The sequence below is a fragment of the Brienomyrus brachyistius genome, chromosome 3 (assembly GCF_023856365.1).
Source record: "Brienomyrus brachyistius isolate T26 chromosome 3, BBRACH_0.4, whole genome shotgun sequence".
NCBI classification, from domain to species: domain Eukaryota; kingdom Metazoa; phylum Chordata; class Actinopteri; order Osteoglossiformes; family Mormyridae; genus Brienomyrus; species Brienomyrus brachyistius.
In genome coordinates, this window is record NC_064535.1 from 5,025,236 (window position 1) to 5,045,512 (window position 20,277).

General features: G+C 45.5%; 1 protein-coding gene across 1 annotated transcript in view; it reads left to right on the plus strand.

Annotated features, from left to right (window-relative positions):
• The first annotated feature begins 9,352 nt into the window (after positions 1-9,352).
• The window catches only part of LOC125738908 (heterogeneous nuclear ribonucleoprotein L-like), a 34,079-nt gene continuing 23,154 nt past the window's right edge, over positions 9,353-20,277 (plus strand). The window contains exon 1 of the mRNA XM_049008431.1: positions 9,353-9,801. Coding sequence (XP_048864388.1) covers positions 9,589-9,801 — 213 coding nt within the window. The 5' untranslated portion in view covers positions 9,353-9,588. The remainder of the gene's footprint in view (positions 9,802-20,277) is intronic.

The window sequence follows — 20,277 nt, forward strand, 5'->3', positions numbered from 1 at the left end:
TGATGAGGCTTACGGCTATGTGATGGAATGACAGCCGCTTTGATTATAGAGCGTAAATGACGTGTGAAGGTGGATCCTAATCGTTTTAGCGGAACACCTTGGACCGACAATTCTGCAGTGTGCTTTTTGACTGAGGTGCTGTCAAAGGTAAAACAATGCGAAACCTAAATATACAATCGGGGCCACATTATTAGGTACACCTGGCTAGTCCTGACTAGGAACCAGTTTGCCCCCAGAACCAGTTCTGATTATTCCTCACAGGTGAAACGAGTATGACCATTCTCCTCTGATCCCTCACAATGCCACTGCTTGGATTTTTGTGCTCATCTCACCATTCACTGTAAACTCTAGACAATGCAGTGTTTGACAATCTCACTACTGTTTCTAGGATGCCGGATCGCACATTTCAGCCATTCTGATTCTCAGCCCAATAGTATCTGACCCCCCTGACCCTATCTGCTTGCTGTATGTATTCAGTCGTAGTCACATGACTCCTGGTTTGTAGGAGAAGGCCGTTTCAGTTAAGAAGCAGGTGTATCTAATTAACAGGCCCCTGAGGGTAAAACTGTTCCACTGGCCTTATTACCCCAATGACTATACCAATGTAATCAATATTCCTACAACGCACTTGTCTTAATAATGTTCTGCCGATGACTGATAAAACGTAACATTAATTCCTGCAAGGTCTGTTGACCAGAAATTTAACCGGATAGTCTGTCAGTAGGGGAGAAACTGTCTGTAGCTACATGAGTCGGCTGGATGTTGTTCTGGACAGATTTTTTGGTTTACGGTGAGAATTTTTTGCTGCACTGTCTTGGCTGCCGGACATCCCTCACATCAAGGCTCGAGATCAGACTCGGAGGCAAAAGGAGGAGCCTGTAAGGCCATACAGCCTGTAAGGTGTTTTAATGAAGATGGTGAATGACCTGAAGGATGTGGCTGAATCTGCCTGGATGTAGTATTCAGGCTTAGTTCAGAGATATGAAAACTATCCTGCAATCAAGTAAATGTTTTCAATGCTATCCAATTTACGCTCAAAGTTTCACGGACTAATAAAATGGCCAGGGGGGTAGCAGGGCAGTGGATCGGTTGTCAATTTAAGATTAATGCTGCAATTTTTGTCAGATGTGAACAGACTGCATGAATGTGAGGGACAGTAAAAATGAAAATATATAGGCTTAGTTTATTTTTGGAAATTAACCAACCCAGTGTTTGAAAACCTGTAGTTTAACGAGAAGCATTACAGGTTTAATGTTTATCCACAGACCTACAGTAAACACTATCTGTACTTTTCAGTCAGACTCAGTTGTTATTCTCCTTATGCTGAAGCCTAAAAGCCAGTTTGTATCTCGAGAACCTTGTGTATCTGCGTCCAAAACCGTACAACATTTTTCCACTAGATGCCCAAGGTTGCTATAGTAACTCTGATTCATTCAACCTTTAAAATCAACTTCCCCCCCTCCCATTATTATCAAAAGGGTGCATGGAAATTTCCATTTGCCACATGAAAAGTTCCACTTGTATTCAGTCGTCTTCATTGTTGTCCCCTAATGTTAATATCTAAATCTTTTCGAGTAGGATCAGTATTGCGCAAGACAACTGACGCATTTGGATTCTAGCATAATGGACTGAGCCATGCAGCGGGACCTTTGGGCAGTTACGTAACTTAAGTTACTCAGGGAGATATTTTACGATATATCTGTTAGTGCACCTGTAGAAATACACGAACCGTGAAACCAGCCGTGACATTTTTTGAGCGAAAATCATGCATTTATTTTGTAAGGGCTTATGAGTAACACTGAAATAATGACTGACTGGTTTGGGCAGAAAAATCTGAATCTGCTAAAAGACCTGGACTTGTGTGGAAGAATTTGCAATCCACTGTATTGACACCCTAACCATCATATTGATCAAATGAAGCCAGTTAAGTTAATTTATTTCTATATATAAATTTGCAACATTTACGCAGTGAATACATAATATTGACAGTATGATCTCGGTGATATATTTTTTCCCACACAGAATAATACGACGAGAAGTGCAAGTTGTCATTAACATCCATCCATTTTCCAAACCGCTTATCCTACTGGGTCGCGGGGGGTCCGGAGCCTATCCCGGAAGCAATGGGCACGAGGCAGGGAACTACCCAGGATGGGGGGCCAGCTCATCGCAGGGCACACGCACACACCATTCAGTCACACATGCACACCTACAGGCAATTTAGCAAGTCCAATTAGCCTCAGCATGTTTTTGGACTGTGGGGGGAAACCGGAGTACCCGGAGGAAACCCCACGACGACATGGGGAGAACATGCAAACTCCACACACATGTAACCCAGGCGGAGAGGCAACATGTGACCCAGAGGTGAGGCAATATTGCTAACCACTGCACCACCATGCCGCCCCCCCGTCATTAAGATATTAACATAAAATAAGATCTAATAAACTGTTTCGTCTATATTGTTATATGTGAGGGTGAAATAAAACTGGGACAAGTATAGACCTCATTTTCTCGCTTATCCTGAATTGTCAGGGCTTTCAAAATTCACAACGACTGGAAAGATGGAGAAAAGGGGTAGAAAATCCAACACGCTTGGCTGTTTCTATAGTAACTACATCGCCGTAGATGCATTATATGTTTACTTGTCAAAAGGTGAAAAGTAATTTATTACGGTTCGCTTCGCACTGTCTAGCGCCGGAGGTAATTGCCCTGCAATCGGCAGTAAAACATTCATTTGAACTCTTTATTACATTACAAAGTAACGCTACTCGCTGTCATCGGTGATAAATGAAGACTAGGGAAGTGAAGGAATTAAGGTTTAAAACCTTCACGATCGTAAAAACACGTAATATTTCGAGCATTAAACATGTGCATTGCAGCTTCATCGAGATTAAGCGCCACGTCCGTTTGTAACCGACAATGCACCAGTTTGTGTGGTTTTTGCACCTCTGGGGGAAAAATACACACAAGATCTCAAATGTATCTGAAATGACAATTAAGGCAGCATCGAGGATAGTTTGCAACCTTCGTATCAATGAAGACTGACAATCTATAGCTGTCATTCATTTGCGTTATCCCAAGTTTTTCCACCGTTACTTGCTTGTTTTTTTTAAATGGGATATTAAATTGTAGGTCTAACAATACAAACATTGCATCAAGCGCAGGCCCCTATGTTGCATGGGACAAACTCTAGCCCCCTTGATCAGGACAAGCGGTTAGAAGATAAATAATGGAGTAAAACACTGACTGGGCACTAGTGAAGATATTTTTTATAATTTGCTTTGCATGGGATTTCGCAGCCTGTAACCTTAGACGTTAGTTAAACTTGATTGAGCTTAATTATTCAGATGGTTTGGATAAAAACCATGTTAGTTTACTTTTCAAAGACCATCTCGGAACCCGGTTTCAGCCATGAGGCTTAGCGTAAGATTAGGGGGAACTCCCAGAAATCCGATGATATCCGATGGCCACTTCAGCCGCCGTAATGAGTAGCTGCTAGTTCTGGCAGGAGATCCATTTTCATATCCGCGGGTGGAGATAAAATCAGAGCAGCACCCTGCGCCGCAGGACGGAGCGGAGCGGAGGCCGGGGGACGAGGCCCGGCTGTTTCCACGCTGCCTTTCAGGTATCCGCGCGTCACGTGACCTCTGATCGGCACTTTGGCGAAGCTGTTCTGCATGTAGCAAGTATTGGACTGCAGGACAACTTTAATAATTTTCTGATTATAATTTTTATAATATTTTTGTCGATATCGGAGTAAAGTACTGATCTGCATCTATCAAAAGTAAAAAAAAAATACATTTAGAAAACTGGTAATTGATGCTGCTTGTGTGTCTAATCAGTTATTAATCAGTCTGACATATACTGTATTTGACACTATTGTAGTTATATTCCTCAGCATGCAAAATGGAAGCCGTTGGATCCAGACCCATGAAAATAGGCTTATTTTGTGCTTCAGTAATACAAAACATAATAATTTGCATATTTACTTGAACTTCTTTTAATGTTATAATGATGCAGTGAAGTTGGCTGTTGCAGGCATTGCAAGACGTTTCTTTTATACTGTCTGAATAGAATATCCCCTTTTTTCACTACATTTGAAGGTGCACAGAGGTGAAAGGCTCAGTCCCTAGAAACTGTGACTAAGATATTGAAATCCTCTTCCCTTTCTGCTTTTATTCAGAGAACCTTGTGGAGATAGCCTCTCCTCAGCTCAGCTCTCAGCCTCAGAATCGGTGCCCGAGTCACTCAAAGGTGGGGCTTAAAGCTGATGGACTGGCTTGTGAAGCTGGCCTGCTGGGAATGAACCAGGACGGTTACGGTTCAAAGGAGTCGTATTTCACGGCAATGATGTTGAGGGAATGGAGTATGGGGGGGCTGGTCTTTTTATGATGTCACTGGGCAGTGTTTGGGAGAGCTTCACCGCACCTCCAACCTGATCTCTCACAGATATCATTCAGATGAAAAAATATCACATGGGAGGCAAAACGTCTTGAGTGAGTATCTCTCTCTGCAACGCCTGCCAAGCAACGTATACTGAAAGCAGCACAGGTGAACACAGAAGTCATTTGGAGTAAGTCGACATGATTGCATGATTCCAGGGCTCAATTAGTGTGTGTCTCCCTCCCGGAGGAGAGGGCCCTCTGTTCTTTCCGTGAAAGAGGCTCTTCGGCACAATCTAGGTCAAACAGCCATCACAGAGGCACTCAGCAGGATGCCTTTCTACAATGAATCATCTCATATTATCTTTAAGCATCAGAGAAGAAGGGATCAGGAAAGTGATTGTCACATGACACATTGGACTTGTTTTAATGCATCTGAAGTCGCCTTGTCACCCATGAAGACATTCCTGCTCGCAGTCTCTCTGTGAGACCATGTCGGCCCTTGTGTCCTTTGGGTCCGGAGTCCATGTAGGATGTTCAGGGCATAGCGAAGGGAGTCCAGCATTTCCATCAGCAGCTGATTGGAGATGATGCATACAAATCAAAGCTGTCCAGCATTATGCATGCTGCAGGGATAGCTCTTTGATCCAAACTAGACCTTTAAGGTCCGGTTCAAACGATGTTTTGGTTCTGTCTACGTTTTTTTTGGCAGGCTGTGCTCCAGGACTAGCAGACTGCAAAATCTTTCATCCTTCCCCTTCTTCCATTTCGGTCTTTTCCTTTCTTTTTATTCTCTCGTTGTCACACTCCTCTCATTCTGAGCTTTTAGAGGCGAAAAAAAAAATGCCGTCGTTTTACATAAGCAAAATCTATTGTGTGCCAAACCCACACAGTATAATAATTTGACGTTTCAAGCCGCCCCCCCCCCCCCCCCCCCCTCGCTCATTTCGCTACAGTTTGCTCTCCACATGTTGCAGAGAGAAATCTTGCCGTTTACATAAGCACATTTCCATGTAGGAACTACAGCCGAATATGCCTGTGATTTCTACCCTGGGAAACAAATGCACAATCCCCTTCAAGGAGAGACAAACTGAGCAGAATTATCTGTATAAAGCACTCTGTGTCCTGCTGAACACACGATAACGTGAGCTTCCATTTTTATTGCTAAAAAAACATCCTAGAAGTACAAACACATCTTGGCTTCTCCTGTCCTCAGTTCACCCATTACCGCTTCATTTTACACGTGGTACCGGGTTCGTGGATCTGAGTATGAGGTCCACACCTCTATGAGAAGCACATTAGATGTGTTTGACTGGGTGCAAGGAGCCACATTTTGGCAGCACAGAATGTAATACATACTGATGTATCACAGTGAGATGTTTCTTGGCACCTTGCGAAGAGTCAGTGTCAAAGAGGTTTTGGCCAGTCGTCATCAGAATATTTTGCAGTGCCATGTCTGACCTTTGCTTTCTGTATGCCCCCTGAAGAAGGTGCTGTCCCCTTCAGTTTAGTCTCCACTAAGATTAACCCAAGGACTCTGGAAACACAGGTGTAGCACTTCACACATCTTACTATAGATCCCCCTGAATTCCGATGCTTGTATATGGGCCCCGTGATCAGCAGGCTTTGTGGCCTTGTGGTCAGTGTTTTACTTCACCCTTTCGCTTTTAGTCTTTGACCCACACGCACCCTGCCCCTCCCCCCTTCCAATCCTGGGGTGTTGGTGAAATCATGTCAAATCAAATGGACTTTATTGTCATGCCATCCATATACAGGTATTCAGTGGCAGGAGATGCCGTTCCGTCTGGACCACAGTGCAACCAAAGTGACGGGGAGGGGGACGGGGGGGGGGGACGGACAGTTTCATAATACCTGACGTGCAAAACACAGGATGTTTCAAAACAGGGAGGCTGCACCGAACGGTTTATATTATAGTGCAATGTGCGTGTGTGTAAACAAGAAGTAAGACAGCAGCAACATAATAGGGTGAAATTAATATAGCGGCTAAAAATAAATTGATCAGGATTTTCTGCATAATTATCGTGTTCTTCCTAAAGACATGCAGATGGGATGATGGGAATGACCTCAGTCCTCCGACTTTCGGTTTGGTCTGGGACAGACTTCGAGATGTTTCACTGGCCTCCTAAGAACCCGACCTAGTTTAGGATTAATCAACAAACCCACTTTGTCACAGTGACCCTCATCATCACCTCCATACATAAGGGCTCCACCCTTTACACTCATAAATATTGGTAATTTCCACTCTTCCTTGATGGTCTACTTGAAGTACAGGCTTGTAGTACAAGAATATTCCGGATCTTTTCATGATGGAGTTTGAGGTTTAGTGTAAGGTTAACATAACATAATTATGGCCCAAAACATTTCCGGTTTAAACGGAAAATGTAGTGTGATCTTCTGTTGTACACTTTGAGAAACAAACTCAGCCTCAAATGCCTTAGTGTGATTGAGTGCAAAGGCAAAACCATTTTGTCATCCTGGATATAGTAAGCGAAAGATAATTATACATTTCATGTACACAGGAAATCCTGCTTTTTCAGCTATTTTTTGTTTGTTTTTGCTTCGACTTTGAATTGCTGTGCATGCATGCGTGTCGTTTTGTGCATGCATGTCTTGTATGCATGTGCAAGTGTTTGACTCAGCTGCCATATGTCTTTGTTTGAGCCATTTTCATGTCATGAGCCCACATATCAATTTGTATTTGTGTTTGCGCTTTGTGTATCTGTAAGTGCTCACCTTACTTGCAAGTAAACTTGAAAGATTTTGCCACTTGATTTCCAAACAGGATGTGATGTAGTCTGCCTAAGCAATAGATCTAGTCTTCTGAATCTAGACTCTAATCTCTAATCTAAACCTGCTTGTGGGATGGGTGGTGGTGGGGGAGAGGGGCTCGGTATCCCAGGAAGTCATGTGTCCAAAAATGAAGCGCATGACTGAGAACACACAATTTCACTTCTCATTTTTAATGGAAATGAAGACGAGATTAAAACAATTCAATGCTGGAGCCACCTCTACCTTGATGGGCATGGAAATGTTTAGGATTATAGCAGAGGATGGAAGATTGCAGATTTTCTGCGTTAGTTGGTGGTGCTCTTTGAATATCAGTTTGAACAGTCTGGCCCAGAATATATCAAATCAAAATGTTAGGACTTTACTCTGGTTCAGTGACACTATGAAAAGCTATTTTGAAAAACTGTCTTTTTGTGTATTTAAGCTGCTGTAATTCCGAACCTTTATAGGATTTTAAACTCTATGCAGTTGCTACTGGAATATCTGCAGGTCTGCACATGTTGTAGGTTGTGCAAGTGGAGTCGTAATGTTCGCGATCATCCGATCATCCGATAATGAAATGCATTAAAAGCGTGTCAATGTATATGGCCACTTTACGATGGAATGCCTGTGTGTTTGTTCAGTTTCAGTAGGTCTTCCCTACGCATCCTGCCTAAATGACATTACTGCACCCCCAGACACCCATTTCTATACTATTGGTCGGTAAGTGTTTAACGCTGAGGACAGCCAGCTTGCATGCCCCATTTAATTTGACATTGCACTCCAGCTACAGCGACCAAACAACAGGTGGCGCTATTCTGTCTGGCAGATGCCCAACGTGGAGTCAAGGGCCACTTTGTTGGAAGGAGACTGGGACGAGACTTGAAACTAAAGCAGCCGCTTTCTCAAAATGCTATCACAGGCATCTGTAAGTACAAACAGGGGTGTCCTTCAGGATTAATGCAGCCATGACTGAACCCTTTCTCCGAACCATTTCAGCCTACTTCCCAAGCAATTTTTCAGCACGCCCTAGATCAGATTGAACGCATGAAAAAATATTTATTAACGACACAGGGAAAACAACCCAGTTTCCTAAAACACGTTTTGGCTGTAGGCTCGCAAACAATATCGTAGTTTATGGCGGTATTGAATTTGACAGGGGACCCGAGGTAAACAGGAAAGGGGCTCGTTGTCCGACGTAAAGAATAGTTCCGTGTAGTGCTTCATAGGAAAGCCAGGTTTATTATTGTTTCCTGTCTCGTGCCTTTGATGTACGCGCCCCGCGCTACAGAGGCATGTGCTGCATGCGGCCGTGTCACTTGCAACTGCTTCGTTCTTGCACCTTGATCAAACCACCTCTTGTTTTCGCTTCAGCAGCACATGCATGCACCCCGCAGCACATTCCGTCAAAGGCGTGAGAGTAGGTCAGATTGTGGCACTGACGTTAAAAATAGTGCCACTGGCTGACAGTGTTGTTGCCGTGTTTTTTTAACGACATGCCAATGGATTTTGGCACAAGGAAAGTGTCTGTGCTCACTAGTGGAAATTCCAGCTGAGACGAAAATGCCATATGATGTAACCGGGCTCACGTTATTCACCAGTAGATCACCTGCCATCCAAAAAGCTGATTAAAATTCTGCTAGAATTCTCATTAAGGCTTTGGTAAACTTCAGAGTGTGCAAGTAGGCAATGAGAATGTTACTCATTAAAATACATACAAATTCTGTATGCTAAAGTTGAGCTCTTGTTTATGTATACAATTTTCGCTAAAGTTATGGGAAAATGTTCGCTCATAAAAATGTAAGCAAGATGCAAGTGTTTATGGAATAGACAAGAATGCACAGGTCTGCCAAAGACATGTAAATCTTGCTGTTTTTTATCTATTACACGTACGTAATTGTAGTGACCCTGAGTTTACAACTATAAGGTGATTATAACACCATAACTGCTGCGAACAGGAAATCCCAGTGCGTTGCCACTGTCAGTACTGTCCTGGTGTTTAGTAACCAAGGCACCGTGACAGACATAATGCTTTTTTTTCTCGTACCCCTACTGCAGAAGTATGTCTTCGGATCGCTTTCCCCCCCCTCCTTGACACGCAAGTGTTTTAACAAATCACAGGCGAGTTTTATTAGTCTCCAGCCGTGAGAATCCAATCAGAGGCCGGGGGGCGGGCTCTAAGACGTCTGAGCTGCAATGTGAACAAAGAGGGACGGTACAGATGTGTAGAGGGCGCTTCGGTGCTTGACAGCGGGTTTTAGCTCTATGCGCACGCCGCGGAGGGTAATATCGCGGTTAGGCAGGTCCGATTGGGCTCCCGGAGACGCTCGGCAAGTTCATCTGCCCCATCTGTCGGTTCCGGCATAAAGGGCGCCTGTTGTTGTTTTTGCCGTAGCGCAATATTTACGCCGAGGTAACGATGTCTCTCATTGAGGAATACGAGGAAGGAGAGTACGAGAGACCGCCCAAGCGACTCAAGACGGCGGAGGTGGAGGAGGGCGAGGACTTGGAGGAGGGAGAGGACTCGGATTCGGCATCTGCGGGGGTGCTGGGGGACGAGGAAGAAGTGTCCGGGCCGGGCACGGAGAAAAGGGGGCCCTGGACCTCAGCGAAATACGCATCTGGAAGAAGGGTATGATCAACTTGGTGACTGGGTCGTTTATTAGATAGAGCGCTTAGCGAAATATAAGCGCTATAATGTATCCCAGCATAATCGCAGTCTCGCAGCCGGGACTGATAATTAGATACTCGGCGAGAAGCGTCATTATAACTGCCCGGGTACTTTTGAATATTGTGCGCAAAGATAAAGCACAATTTACGAATCGGTACACTTGCTTTTTTTGATCAAAGCCAGCTACATCCAAGATGCAACCGAGCGTACCGAATTGTTAATTGCACCCAGTTACATTTTTTTAAGTGTCAAGGCTGTGCAGAGACTGGAATTTAAAATAGTATTATAGTGGATGTATAAACGTGTTTATGTGATTATTAACTATTTAACTTTTCGCTTGGCACGTCATCACCGCACGCGATCTCAAATGAAGAAGTGTTTTTATTTTTTTTCCCAGCCCCTGTATTTGTTTGCCAGTTGAAATGTAATGAATGAACTTTTTGTGTCCTTGGTACCGTACGATCTGGAAGATGTAGTTTCAGGGGAAGGTGTGACATGCAGTCATGCATGTTGCTTTAAAAGGAAATGCAGGATGTAAGAGAGAAAACTGAAAATGTTAATCCTTAGGTTGTACATATAATCAAATAAATAATTAACACGGCGACGGATTTTTCTTTCACTAGAGTAGGTAGGATGTGTTAATCACGCTCAATAATGCGCTTCGCAGGCTCAATTGGTAGTAATTTAACTCTCCGGATCTCGCTGTCTAACTGTATGGATCTAACCGTCTTTGAGACTCTGCACCTAGATGTGACCTGTCTGTTTTAAACTATTTGGACCTATCTTTAACTCCAGAAACCTAGTTGTCTTTAGTCTGTGGATCTTCTAACCTACCTTATCAAGTTGTGTGGATCCCTCTCCAGATCAGACTGCATTTAACTTGCTGTGTTTAATCACCCCGAGTGTCAGCATTCGCTCGAAGGTGTCAGACTGTAACCAGAGCCCGTTTTCCTATAACCCAGTTTTTTTTCTGCACCAGGTGTACGATTATAAAAACATTATCCATAACAATTGGGGGGAAAACAAACCAAAAAACCTTGACATGATAAACAACCGGTATCCACTATGTGAGATCTGAGTAGTTTTCATACTAACCCTGTGAGAAATAAAATGTTTATCGCTGGATAAGGTTTTATTCGTATTAGACGCCGTCATCTCCCTTTATAATCATGCATTTATAATGCCATTTATTATTGAGAGCCGAATCTCGCAGAAGTACGCAGAAATCCCGTTTATGGTGTTAGCGGCCGGTTGACATGAGTCGTGGGAGCGGGTCCGACTTCGGCTGCGCGGATCTTTTGAGAGGCTGCATTTGCGCCGGGAATAGTGAAAAGCAGCAGACAAACAATCTATTCGTGTTTATTCTCTCAGTGCCGACCGTAGTCTGAGCCTCGTAATCCACATAATTGCTTCATTTTTTTTTCCAAAGCCCTAATTGAGAGGTAGGATCATTTGGCCACCTCATTACACGTGAGGAAGTATATGCTGGCCATTGTTGTCATATAATTCAGTTTAGGTCAGTATAATTTTTTTCTGGGTATTATGTTAATATATATATATATATATATCTGAGTGATTATGAGGGTGCGGGGGTGCCCGCCACTCTTACATGACTCATGTACATGTCAAATACTCTGAAGCTCCAGCCGGCTTCAGTAAAAACAAATGCTTGCTCTCTACGAAGCCTGTTGATTTAACGGAAACCTAGCATCACATGACACCCCCCCCCCCCATATTTTTTTAAAGAAATTATGCGGATCTGTCATTATGCGGACGCTCCCAATGTAATCCCATTTTGAGTGTGCTAGTTAGCTAGCACCCAGAGGTATGGAAAACCTTTGAAGTCTCAACGCCCGCCAGAGGTAATATCCATCACCATATCGCCTCTATCTGACAATTATTTTTAAGAACGGATCGCATAAGAGAAGCAGCTTGTTTTTGGCAGGGGGGCAGAGTATCTGAAAGACATCTGTGACAAATACCGCTTCTTAGACTCTGGCCTTGGAGAAGCTAGGACGGTGTGATCTAGATGAGCCGTGCAGAATACCCAGAATACCGTGGTGTACAGCAGCATGGCTGTGCAAATCTTATTCTGCTGATCCGCTTCTCCTTATCGCAGACGAACGACCCCCCTCCCACCCCCGCCTGCCCGAGCCAGCTGCTGTACAGATGATATTGTAGTCCATACCTTTATCTTTACTGCCTTCGATCACGGTTTACATAAATTAAGCCCCTAGCATGTGTCCTGATGAGATGTTCGGTCTGATTGTTAGGGGGAATCTTGAAACGTTGCCACAGTGCTCTTGTCGATCCTCCTCTCTCTCAGACTGGGTCTCCCTCTATTACTTTGGCTCCTGCTCTGGTTACATGTGACCTTCTGTCATCCCCGACAAGGCTGCGGCCTGGTCCGTGGTCAGTCGCAGTGTCACAGTGTCAGGCAGCTGTTTCCCTGTGAAAGGTGCAGTTGTACGCAGATGTCAGCTGCATGCCGCCATCACTGATGCGCAGTTATTAAATCGGCTGCGTGGTTCTGCATCCAGCCCAGCTGAAAAGTTAAGTTGCTCACGAATCCCAGGTTATTCATTTATTTTGTTAATCTCCGTTTATTTTTTCTTTCAATTTTTATTGGTTAGTGGGAAATAATTATTGTTTAATTTGTTTTTAGAATTTGGTTTCTGTGATGGGTTGGCGCTCACTCCTAGGTTGTTCCCCATTGTCCAGGTGGAGGAGCATCTTAATTGCTGTGAACTTAAAATGTTTTGGGAACATTAACTTGTCACCCAGGATGGTCGCTCCTTGCGCCTGTGCGGGGAGGAGACCAGTGTTGTGTACAGAGACCATTGGGCTCCCAGTGCAGGAACTGGCTTTAATGGGATAGTCTCTGCTATAAATGGAGCCCCAGTCCTCTAAGAAATTGGATATTGATTTTCATTTTCTAATGTGGTATGCATCAAACGGAAATCGCAGAGGCCCGGCCTGCATCTCACTGGCTGGGGGAGAGGCAGCTGATTGGCTGGCCTGTTTGGGTCGGAAGCTCTCGCTAATGACGTTAATGAGCGGCCAGCTGCTGACCTTTTACAGTTGGACTTTCTGGCAGCCGCTGTCAGCAGACCTATCGCCACTTCCTTTGTACAATTTGCAGGTAGTAACAAGACCCTCCATCCCGTTTTTAGGGTCGTAGATTGTAGCCAGTCATTTAATTTAACTGGTCAGTCTGGTTTTCTTTATCACGCATCTCAAACGAGAATCGAAATACTCGAGAAATGCTTAGACATTTAAAAACTGATGAACATGAAAAAAACTGCCGACAGCTGTGAAATCGATCGTAATTTGGCTTGTTAGTGATTCCAGGCTTGTGCCGTAGGTGCAGTGCTTTCCACATGCTACGGGATGCAGTTTGAGTGGCCTGTCTGAGAGCGCCGGAGCTCTGCCTCAGACATCCCCGCACGTTCACGCTCACCGCCTCGGCCTGCAGTGTAAATAGGTCGCCACGTGGTAAGGCCTTGTGGCAAGGCTTGCTCTGAAAGGAAGAGGATTTGTGCAAAGCTTGCAGCGTGACCCGATGACAGGCATGTCTCCAGGAGAGGCGCCAAACTTTTTGCTTTTTTTAAAAACCCCTTTATGAAATAAGGTGCTGTTCCGTATGCTTGAATTAACAAAGCGCCGACGCAGTCACCTAAGGCACATCCTTAGACATTCCTAAATGCTCCGTTATAAAATTACTGTTCCGCACCTGGGTAGCCTTGATGGGGAATTTATAAGAGATGGGGGGGGGGGGGGGGTATGAAACTGGTGCCTAGTCTTTTGTCCAGGTGTCTCTTCGTTTTATTTCTTGTTTTCTTTTAAAGGCAGATGTTGCCTTAATAGGGCGCAGGGTGGCCCCACCCACTGCTGATATGCCCCAACTACCACTCACACAACCCCGCCTACCCCAGACATGGCCCTGCCCATGATATTCAAGTCCCTCCTTGCTGCATATAAGCACTAGTCTGCTGACGTGCCCCGCCTGCTACTCACATAACCCCACCATTAATTTGCATAGCCCCGCCCACAACCCACACAGCCCCGCCTACCATCCAAATGGCCCCGCCCATTGTCCACACGGCCCCGCCTACCCCCTTACATGGCCCTGTCCATCACCCACATGGCCCCACCTACCATTCACGTGGCACCCCTGACATCAGGGTTGTCGTATGAATAAAACACACACGCCGTTAGGAGCTTTCCCCCTATTTCCTTTGAGTGTTTTCTTTCACCATCTGTGCACGTAATTCCAGGGCTCCTCCTTTCGCGGCTGGGCCCCGGAAACGGCCACGCTGGGTCTCGCTCCACCATGCTCTCTCCGAGCCGGCTGTGAGCTCCCACGGCGCCTTTTTAGATGAATCCGAGACGTTTGTTTCATTACAGCTTTTCTTCTTCTCTCTCGGCAGACTCCTTGCCCTGTCGATATTATTATGGGTCAATTACGAGCTTATAAATTTCCCTCCACTGCCACCTCTGGGCCAGGGAGGAGTAGGCAGACGGCATTCCAGGTTGTTCTTGCTCTGCAGAGCTGAACAGGAATGTCGCTGTCATGAAGTAGGTGGGGGGGGGGGATGAATTTAGGTGATTTTGGGGGGCAGAAACTACAGAAAGAGGATGATGATGATATGGGGGCTGTGGGATTTCTATGGTGACCCCCCCCCCCCTACTGAGGTGGAGCAATGGTATCAGCTGGGGTGCAGTTCTTGGTCAATTTGTGACATCTGTTCTGCCCCCCCCATCCCGGCCAAGTTGTAGGATTGAGATGAAAATGCAGATGAGGTGTTAATGATATAAGAAGTTTTTGTTTGTTCAGTGTGGGTAGAGGCAGGAAGCAGGGTGTCATGGACCCGAGATACTTCAGATGGGGGGAGGGGGGCAAACCTACCTAAGGTAAATGAACGGGGCCGACTGTGTTTCTCGCTGCCTGGGATTCCTCTGGTCTCGTTCATTGCTCTGTTTTCTCCCTTCGGAGTGAGGAAGCCACCAGATATTTACTTTCTGTTCTGGTTTTTCCACAGCAGTTTGGCAAGAGGAGGCTGTGTAAGGCAGCCGGCTTTCATATGTCTCACCTGAGAGACTCTGTGTTTTCGGGACTGGTTTTTCTCCCTTTTTTGATGATTTTGGGCCACTGGTTTGCATCCCGCGATGAGATGGAAATGTTCCTAGCTGTTTTCACCTGAATCCGCTTCCTGGCTGCTCGTTGCACATCTGATTTTTACAAATGGAGTTGGACAAAAAAGGTTTATCAGATTGTAAGGGGAGCAGAAAAGGGCAGGTGGAATCCACCATCACCTTCATTTAAAATTGACCTCGCTGATATCCGGCTGCAGAATCTAGAGACACTGTTTCAGAGCACTTGGCCTGAAGGGCTTGTGACTGTAAGGCTTTTTAGTTTAGCTTAAGACATCAGGTGCTCTTGGACAATGTGACCCAAGTTACCCTCATGCCATGGTGCACGTCTGCATCCTAACAAGTGACTCGTACTCGATGCACTAGTCTGATCCTGCACTTTTGATTAATGGCCTTGTCCCACCCAATGAGAACCGAAACGGTCACCTGATCGGACATGATTAGTCCCACCCACCCTGGTTTTGTCATATCCTGATTGGCCACTTAAAGCTGTGTGTAACTGGCTTTGCATCCAGACGTTAGTACATCAGATTGTATGCGGACCTGTCAGAACGAGGTGCTGGGAATCACAGCGCAGGCTGTACATTTGTATTCATGCTGTACCCCGTCCGCCCGTATTAAAGTTTGATGCCGATGGGGTTAAGACTGCCCTGGGATTACTTGCTTTTAACTCTACCACGCTGTGATCTACAAATCATCCTCATGGTCGGCTAAAAAGACGCTCCTGGGCTCTGAAATGATGCAGGTGCCACCCCCCCCCCCAAAACAACTGTAACATCTGAAAGGTTGGCAGAGGAGCTGGGTATGACATACCTCAGAATTATTGACGATGTGGGGACCTCAGTGGATTTTGCACGGTGTCACATAGGTCCTGAAAACCTTGCAGATGTACAAATACTTGTTCTTCTTACTCATTTCTCTGGGCTATGGACTTTTGAGTCAGTAAAATTTAAAACAGGCCATTAAGCTGTGTAGGGTGTGAGATTTGCACTGATGAAGGGTATTGGGCAAGGTGCCAGGCAGTGTTGTGCACCTGTGTCTTTTCGCTGGTCTCGCTTCCCACGGGAACGTGCCATTTGTCGCTTTTAGGAATTTAAAGGGCAGCCATTGGTTGCTTTTCCTCGTGGGTCTGGACACAGACGCTCGTGCATCTCATCCATTTGCTGCGACGGCTTAACCTGTCTGTGGTAACTCCAAGCATCTGAAGACTTACTGTCGTCGGCAGTGCAATGTCCATCTTGGCATGGAGGCTGCAGCTCCAACTGGTACAGACGTGTCCAACCCCCCTCACCCCGGCATTGATGTAACACCCCAGTCATTGTTGGCTGTCATTTAAGTGCTGAGACACCACGAAAGAAATTGTTCTTTTCCAACTTTGAACATGGTGATTTATTCACTGCAGAGGTCTCTAAGAAGGACTCGGAGGAGCTGAAATAGCACGGTTTCTTTGTATGGATCAAAAGGAATGGGTCACATGAGGAAGACAGAGCAGAGTACAGGGACAGTTAGAGGAGAAAGGTGGGGTAGATTACAGCGACAGAAACAAGAGGAAGATGAGGTAGAGTAGAGGTACAATAAGAGGAAGATGGGGTAGGGTATAGGACAGGAACAAGAGGAAGATGGGGTAGAGTAGAGGTACAATAACAAGAGGAAGACAGGGTAGGGTATAGGACAGGAACAAGAGGAAGATGGGGTAGAGTAGAGGTACAATAACAAGAGGAAGACAGGGTAGGGTATAGGACAGGAACAAGAGGAAGATGGGGTAGAGTAGAGGTACAATAACAAGAGGAAGACAGGGTAGGGTATAGGACAGGAACAAGAGGAAGATGGGGTAGAGTAGAGGTACAATAACAAGAGGAAGACAGGGTAGGGTATAGGACAGGAACAAGAGGAAGATGGGGTAGAGTAGAGGTACAATAACAAGAGGAAGACAGGGTAGGGTATAGGAACAGGAACACGAGGAAGATGGGATAGGGTAGAGCAGCAATTCTCAACCAGTGGATCACGATCCAAATTTGGGTTGCAGGAAGTTCTGAAAGAGTCGCGAGGCAGAGTTGGAAATGTATGCATTTTAAAACCAGCAAGCTCCTATGCTGATCCGCTATAAGATTTCCTAGCCCCAGTCCTGTAATTAACCTACATAAATAGGTCTTGGGTCTGCAAATGCTGCAAACCAATCCAAAAAGCCAAATCACAGATGCTTAATTTAAAATTCACTGGCACATCCAATCAGATTTGTGCGAAAGGCATTGATTGGTGAAAACTGTGGAGTGCACTGCGCATTTGAATTTAGTGTTAATTTAGACCTGTACTTCATATAGGGTTGCGACTGAGCTGGCATGGCAAAAGGTTGAGCACCACTGGAGCAGAGGGTTACATGAGGCTTGTGGGTTAGAGTGCAGGGATAGTTGCATACTTTTCCATTCCAAGGCGAGGGAACATCTGCAGAAGCTTGTATGATGCTGCCCTTTGTCTTCAGAGGAGGTTTGCGGGGGGCAGCTGATGAAACTACCTGACAGTGGTGGTGGTGGTGGTGGGGAGGGGTCCTCTTCACTGGCACTCCTGAGGGACCTGTGCCAGGGGCCTGAGAGCTGGGGGAAAGCGTGTCTTTCATCAAAGGAGAGTCGCGGTTGGCCCCACGGTTGGGGCTCTGCTCACTTTCTTGTCTGTTTACAAAATTAGCCGTCAGACTCTGCCTCCCCCATGCAGGTGTTTTGATGACGACCCCTGCTGCTTCTTTATGTGACGGCCATTTTCCCCTGTGATCCAGCTCACTTTCGCCCTACAGGTGGTAATATCAGACATGCTTTTTTTGTTTTTTTTTTGCGACTCTCATCTTTACGAGAACTCGTACGTACGTACGTTGTTCTTGTGCTGCCGGAGCGCATACTGACGCTCTGGCCTGTCACCGGCATGAATGCAAATCATCGTAATTCTGCCTTAACTTGGCTGATTACTCGTGGAAAGGGAACACGGAGCCACTGAATGCCGGGTCAGGAATTAGGCCTGCATAAACAACGGGAAATTAGCATAACAATGGAAAATTAGCATCTCCCGCTACAGCTTGTTTGCCTGGTCAAGGCAAATGAAGAAAGTCTCTCTTTTTTTTCCCCCCTGCTAGCTTCAGAACACAGCACAATCATATTAGCATACACGTACAGTCCCGTGTGGAGCACTACATGCTGCCTAATGTAACGGTTAGTCTGCTAATCAAGCCCTTAATTCGAGGTGCTTAATCACTGTCGCCTTGCTGAGACGGGAGTTTCCCTAGCAGCTTGGGCACGACAGCAGCGCAGGAAATGACTTCACCTTGAAACTGTCGTCTGTCGATTTCATTTGGCTGTTTCGAAATTGTCCCTTTGAAGTCGCCGAATTGTTGGGTTATTTGTCAAGGCATTTCTTGTAAAGATGTACATTTTACTTAAAAAAAACTGTAGAAAAACAGCAGTGCTTTGAGATTAGGCACCATTATTTGAATTTTGGCTGCAGTTAGTAGAGTTGTAATAATACATAGCTTCATATTGATGTATTTTTTATATGTATCGTTTATTCATATAGATTATACAGTGGCTCCGTGGGTAGCACTGTTACCCGTCTCCCCCAGGGTACAAATCCCATCCTTGTTTGTGGAGTCTACATGTTCTTCTCATGTTTCATGGGTTTTAATTTTACTCCAAGCAAAGTGACGTTTCTACACTGCCACAGTGTGACTCTGAGTCTTCCCCGCCTTGCCTTCCATGCTGGGTCACCGGTTACAATATGGATCAGTTTTATAGGAAAGCTCAGCTGTATCGATGTGGATTGCTGGTGTTTTGCAGGACAGAAATGCATAGCGCCACATCCGCAATTAGCATGCCTGACAGTGCAGAGCTGTATGTTTAACAGATGCGACGATGGTCACCTTGGCGATAGAATGCGACATGTTATTGCCTTCGTACCGACAGGCAAGCCTGTGGCCTGAATTTACACTGTCTAATCTGTGCTTTGTTTCATTCTAATATATGATGTGCAACGCACACGTCTTTGCAGCGCTCTCCCACCCAAATACGGAAATGGAGCGTCTGTTTTTGCGTGGTTGCTCAGTATCTCAGCTTGTTTACTGTTTTATTTAGTTTTTTTTTTTTTGCTGAAAGGATTCATGTGCTTGAAACTGAGGTTACATTTAACTAGCTGTGCTTGACTCAGCAGCTTCCTGGTTACAATCACTAGGTCCCCGCTGATTACAAGTAGTTATAGTCATACGGGGAAATTAAAAGACAAAATGGATCCATTATGTTTAATAATCTGTGACCGTGGCTTGTCACTAAAGGAGCTTGTAGGAGGGATTTTCTTGGAGTTCAACGTCTGGGTTTGTAGCTGAGACCTTCTTTACTTATTGATAAGGAGGGCTGGTGCAGAAATTATTCAGTGGCGACCTCCACACAGTCTGAACAATCAGTTCATTGCAGATCACTGGGGCTTGCTTTGTGGTCCTACTCAATGTCATGTTCGACAACTCAGATGTGTCATGGTCTGGAATACTGGTCTGGAAACTGGATTCAGCCTTTTGGATGGCCGACCAAGTAAGAGGCGGAGGAAGGCGACACTGATGAGCTGGACGATGAGGCATAATCAAAGATTATTAGAGAAGTAGGACAGAAAAGGGGAGTCTTATAATTAGCAGTTCTTAGCGAATAGCTAGCGGGAAGCTGGGGCACTTGTGGCCTGATTTTCTGCCGGTGTGTGTCAGTGGGGGTGCCCTCTTCACTGGGGCTTGTTTCACACTTCTGGGCATTTCTGCAAAAGCCTGGTGATGAGATCAGCCGTTCTGGCTCCTGAATGCAGGACCACAGTTCAGCTTCAGACTGAGAGATACTCTGAGTCCCTGACTCGTGTTTTTCCATGTGACGCTCGTTGGCCCAGGCATCAGAAGCACTTTGTCTTAGTTTTCCGGTACCTTCTGTTTGGTGTGTGGGTGGCGTGTGGGTGGTCGTCTCGGCTTGTGATGGTCAGCGTAGCTTCATGAAGCTCTCAGAGCTTTTGGTTTTTCTTTCCCCTTCGTTCTTGTGGTTGATTGATTGACCGATCGTTCCAAGCCTCTCCGTAACGGCCATGGCAGATGATTCCGCTAGTTGGTTTTTCTTCCTGTTCGTTTTTTTTTTTTTTGTGGTTGCTCCTTGATGTGATTGTAATGCCCTCTGATTGAGGGTTTGGGTGGATTACACAGGGATGGGATAGTGCCACCACTAGCTTTGGGGGGGGGGGGGGGGATATTAAATCTCTGTTACAACTCGGCTTCAATTT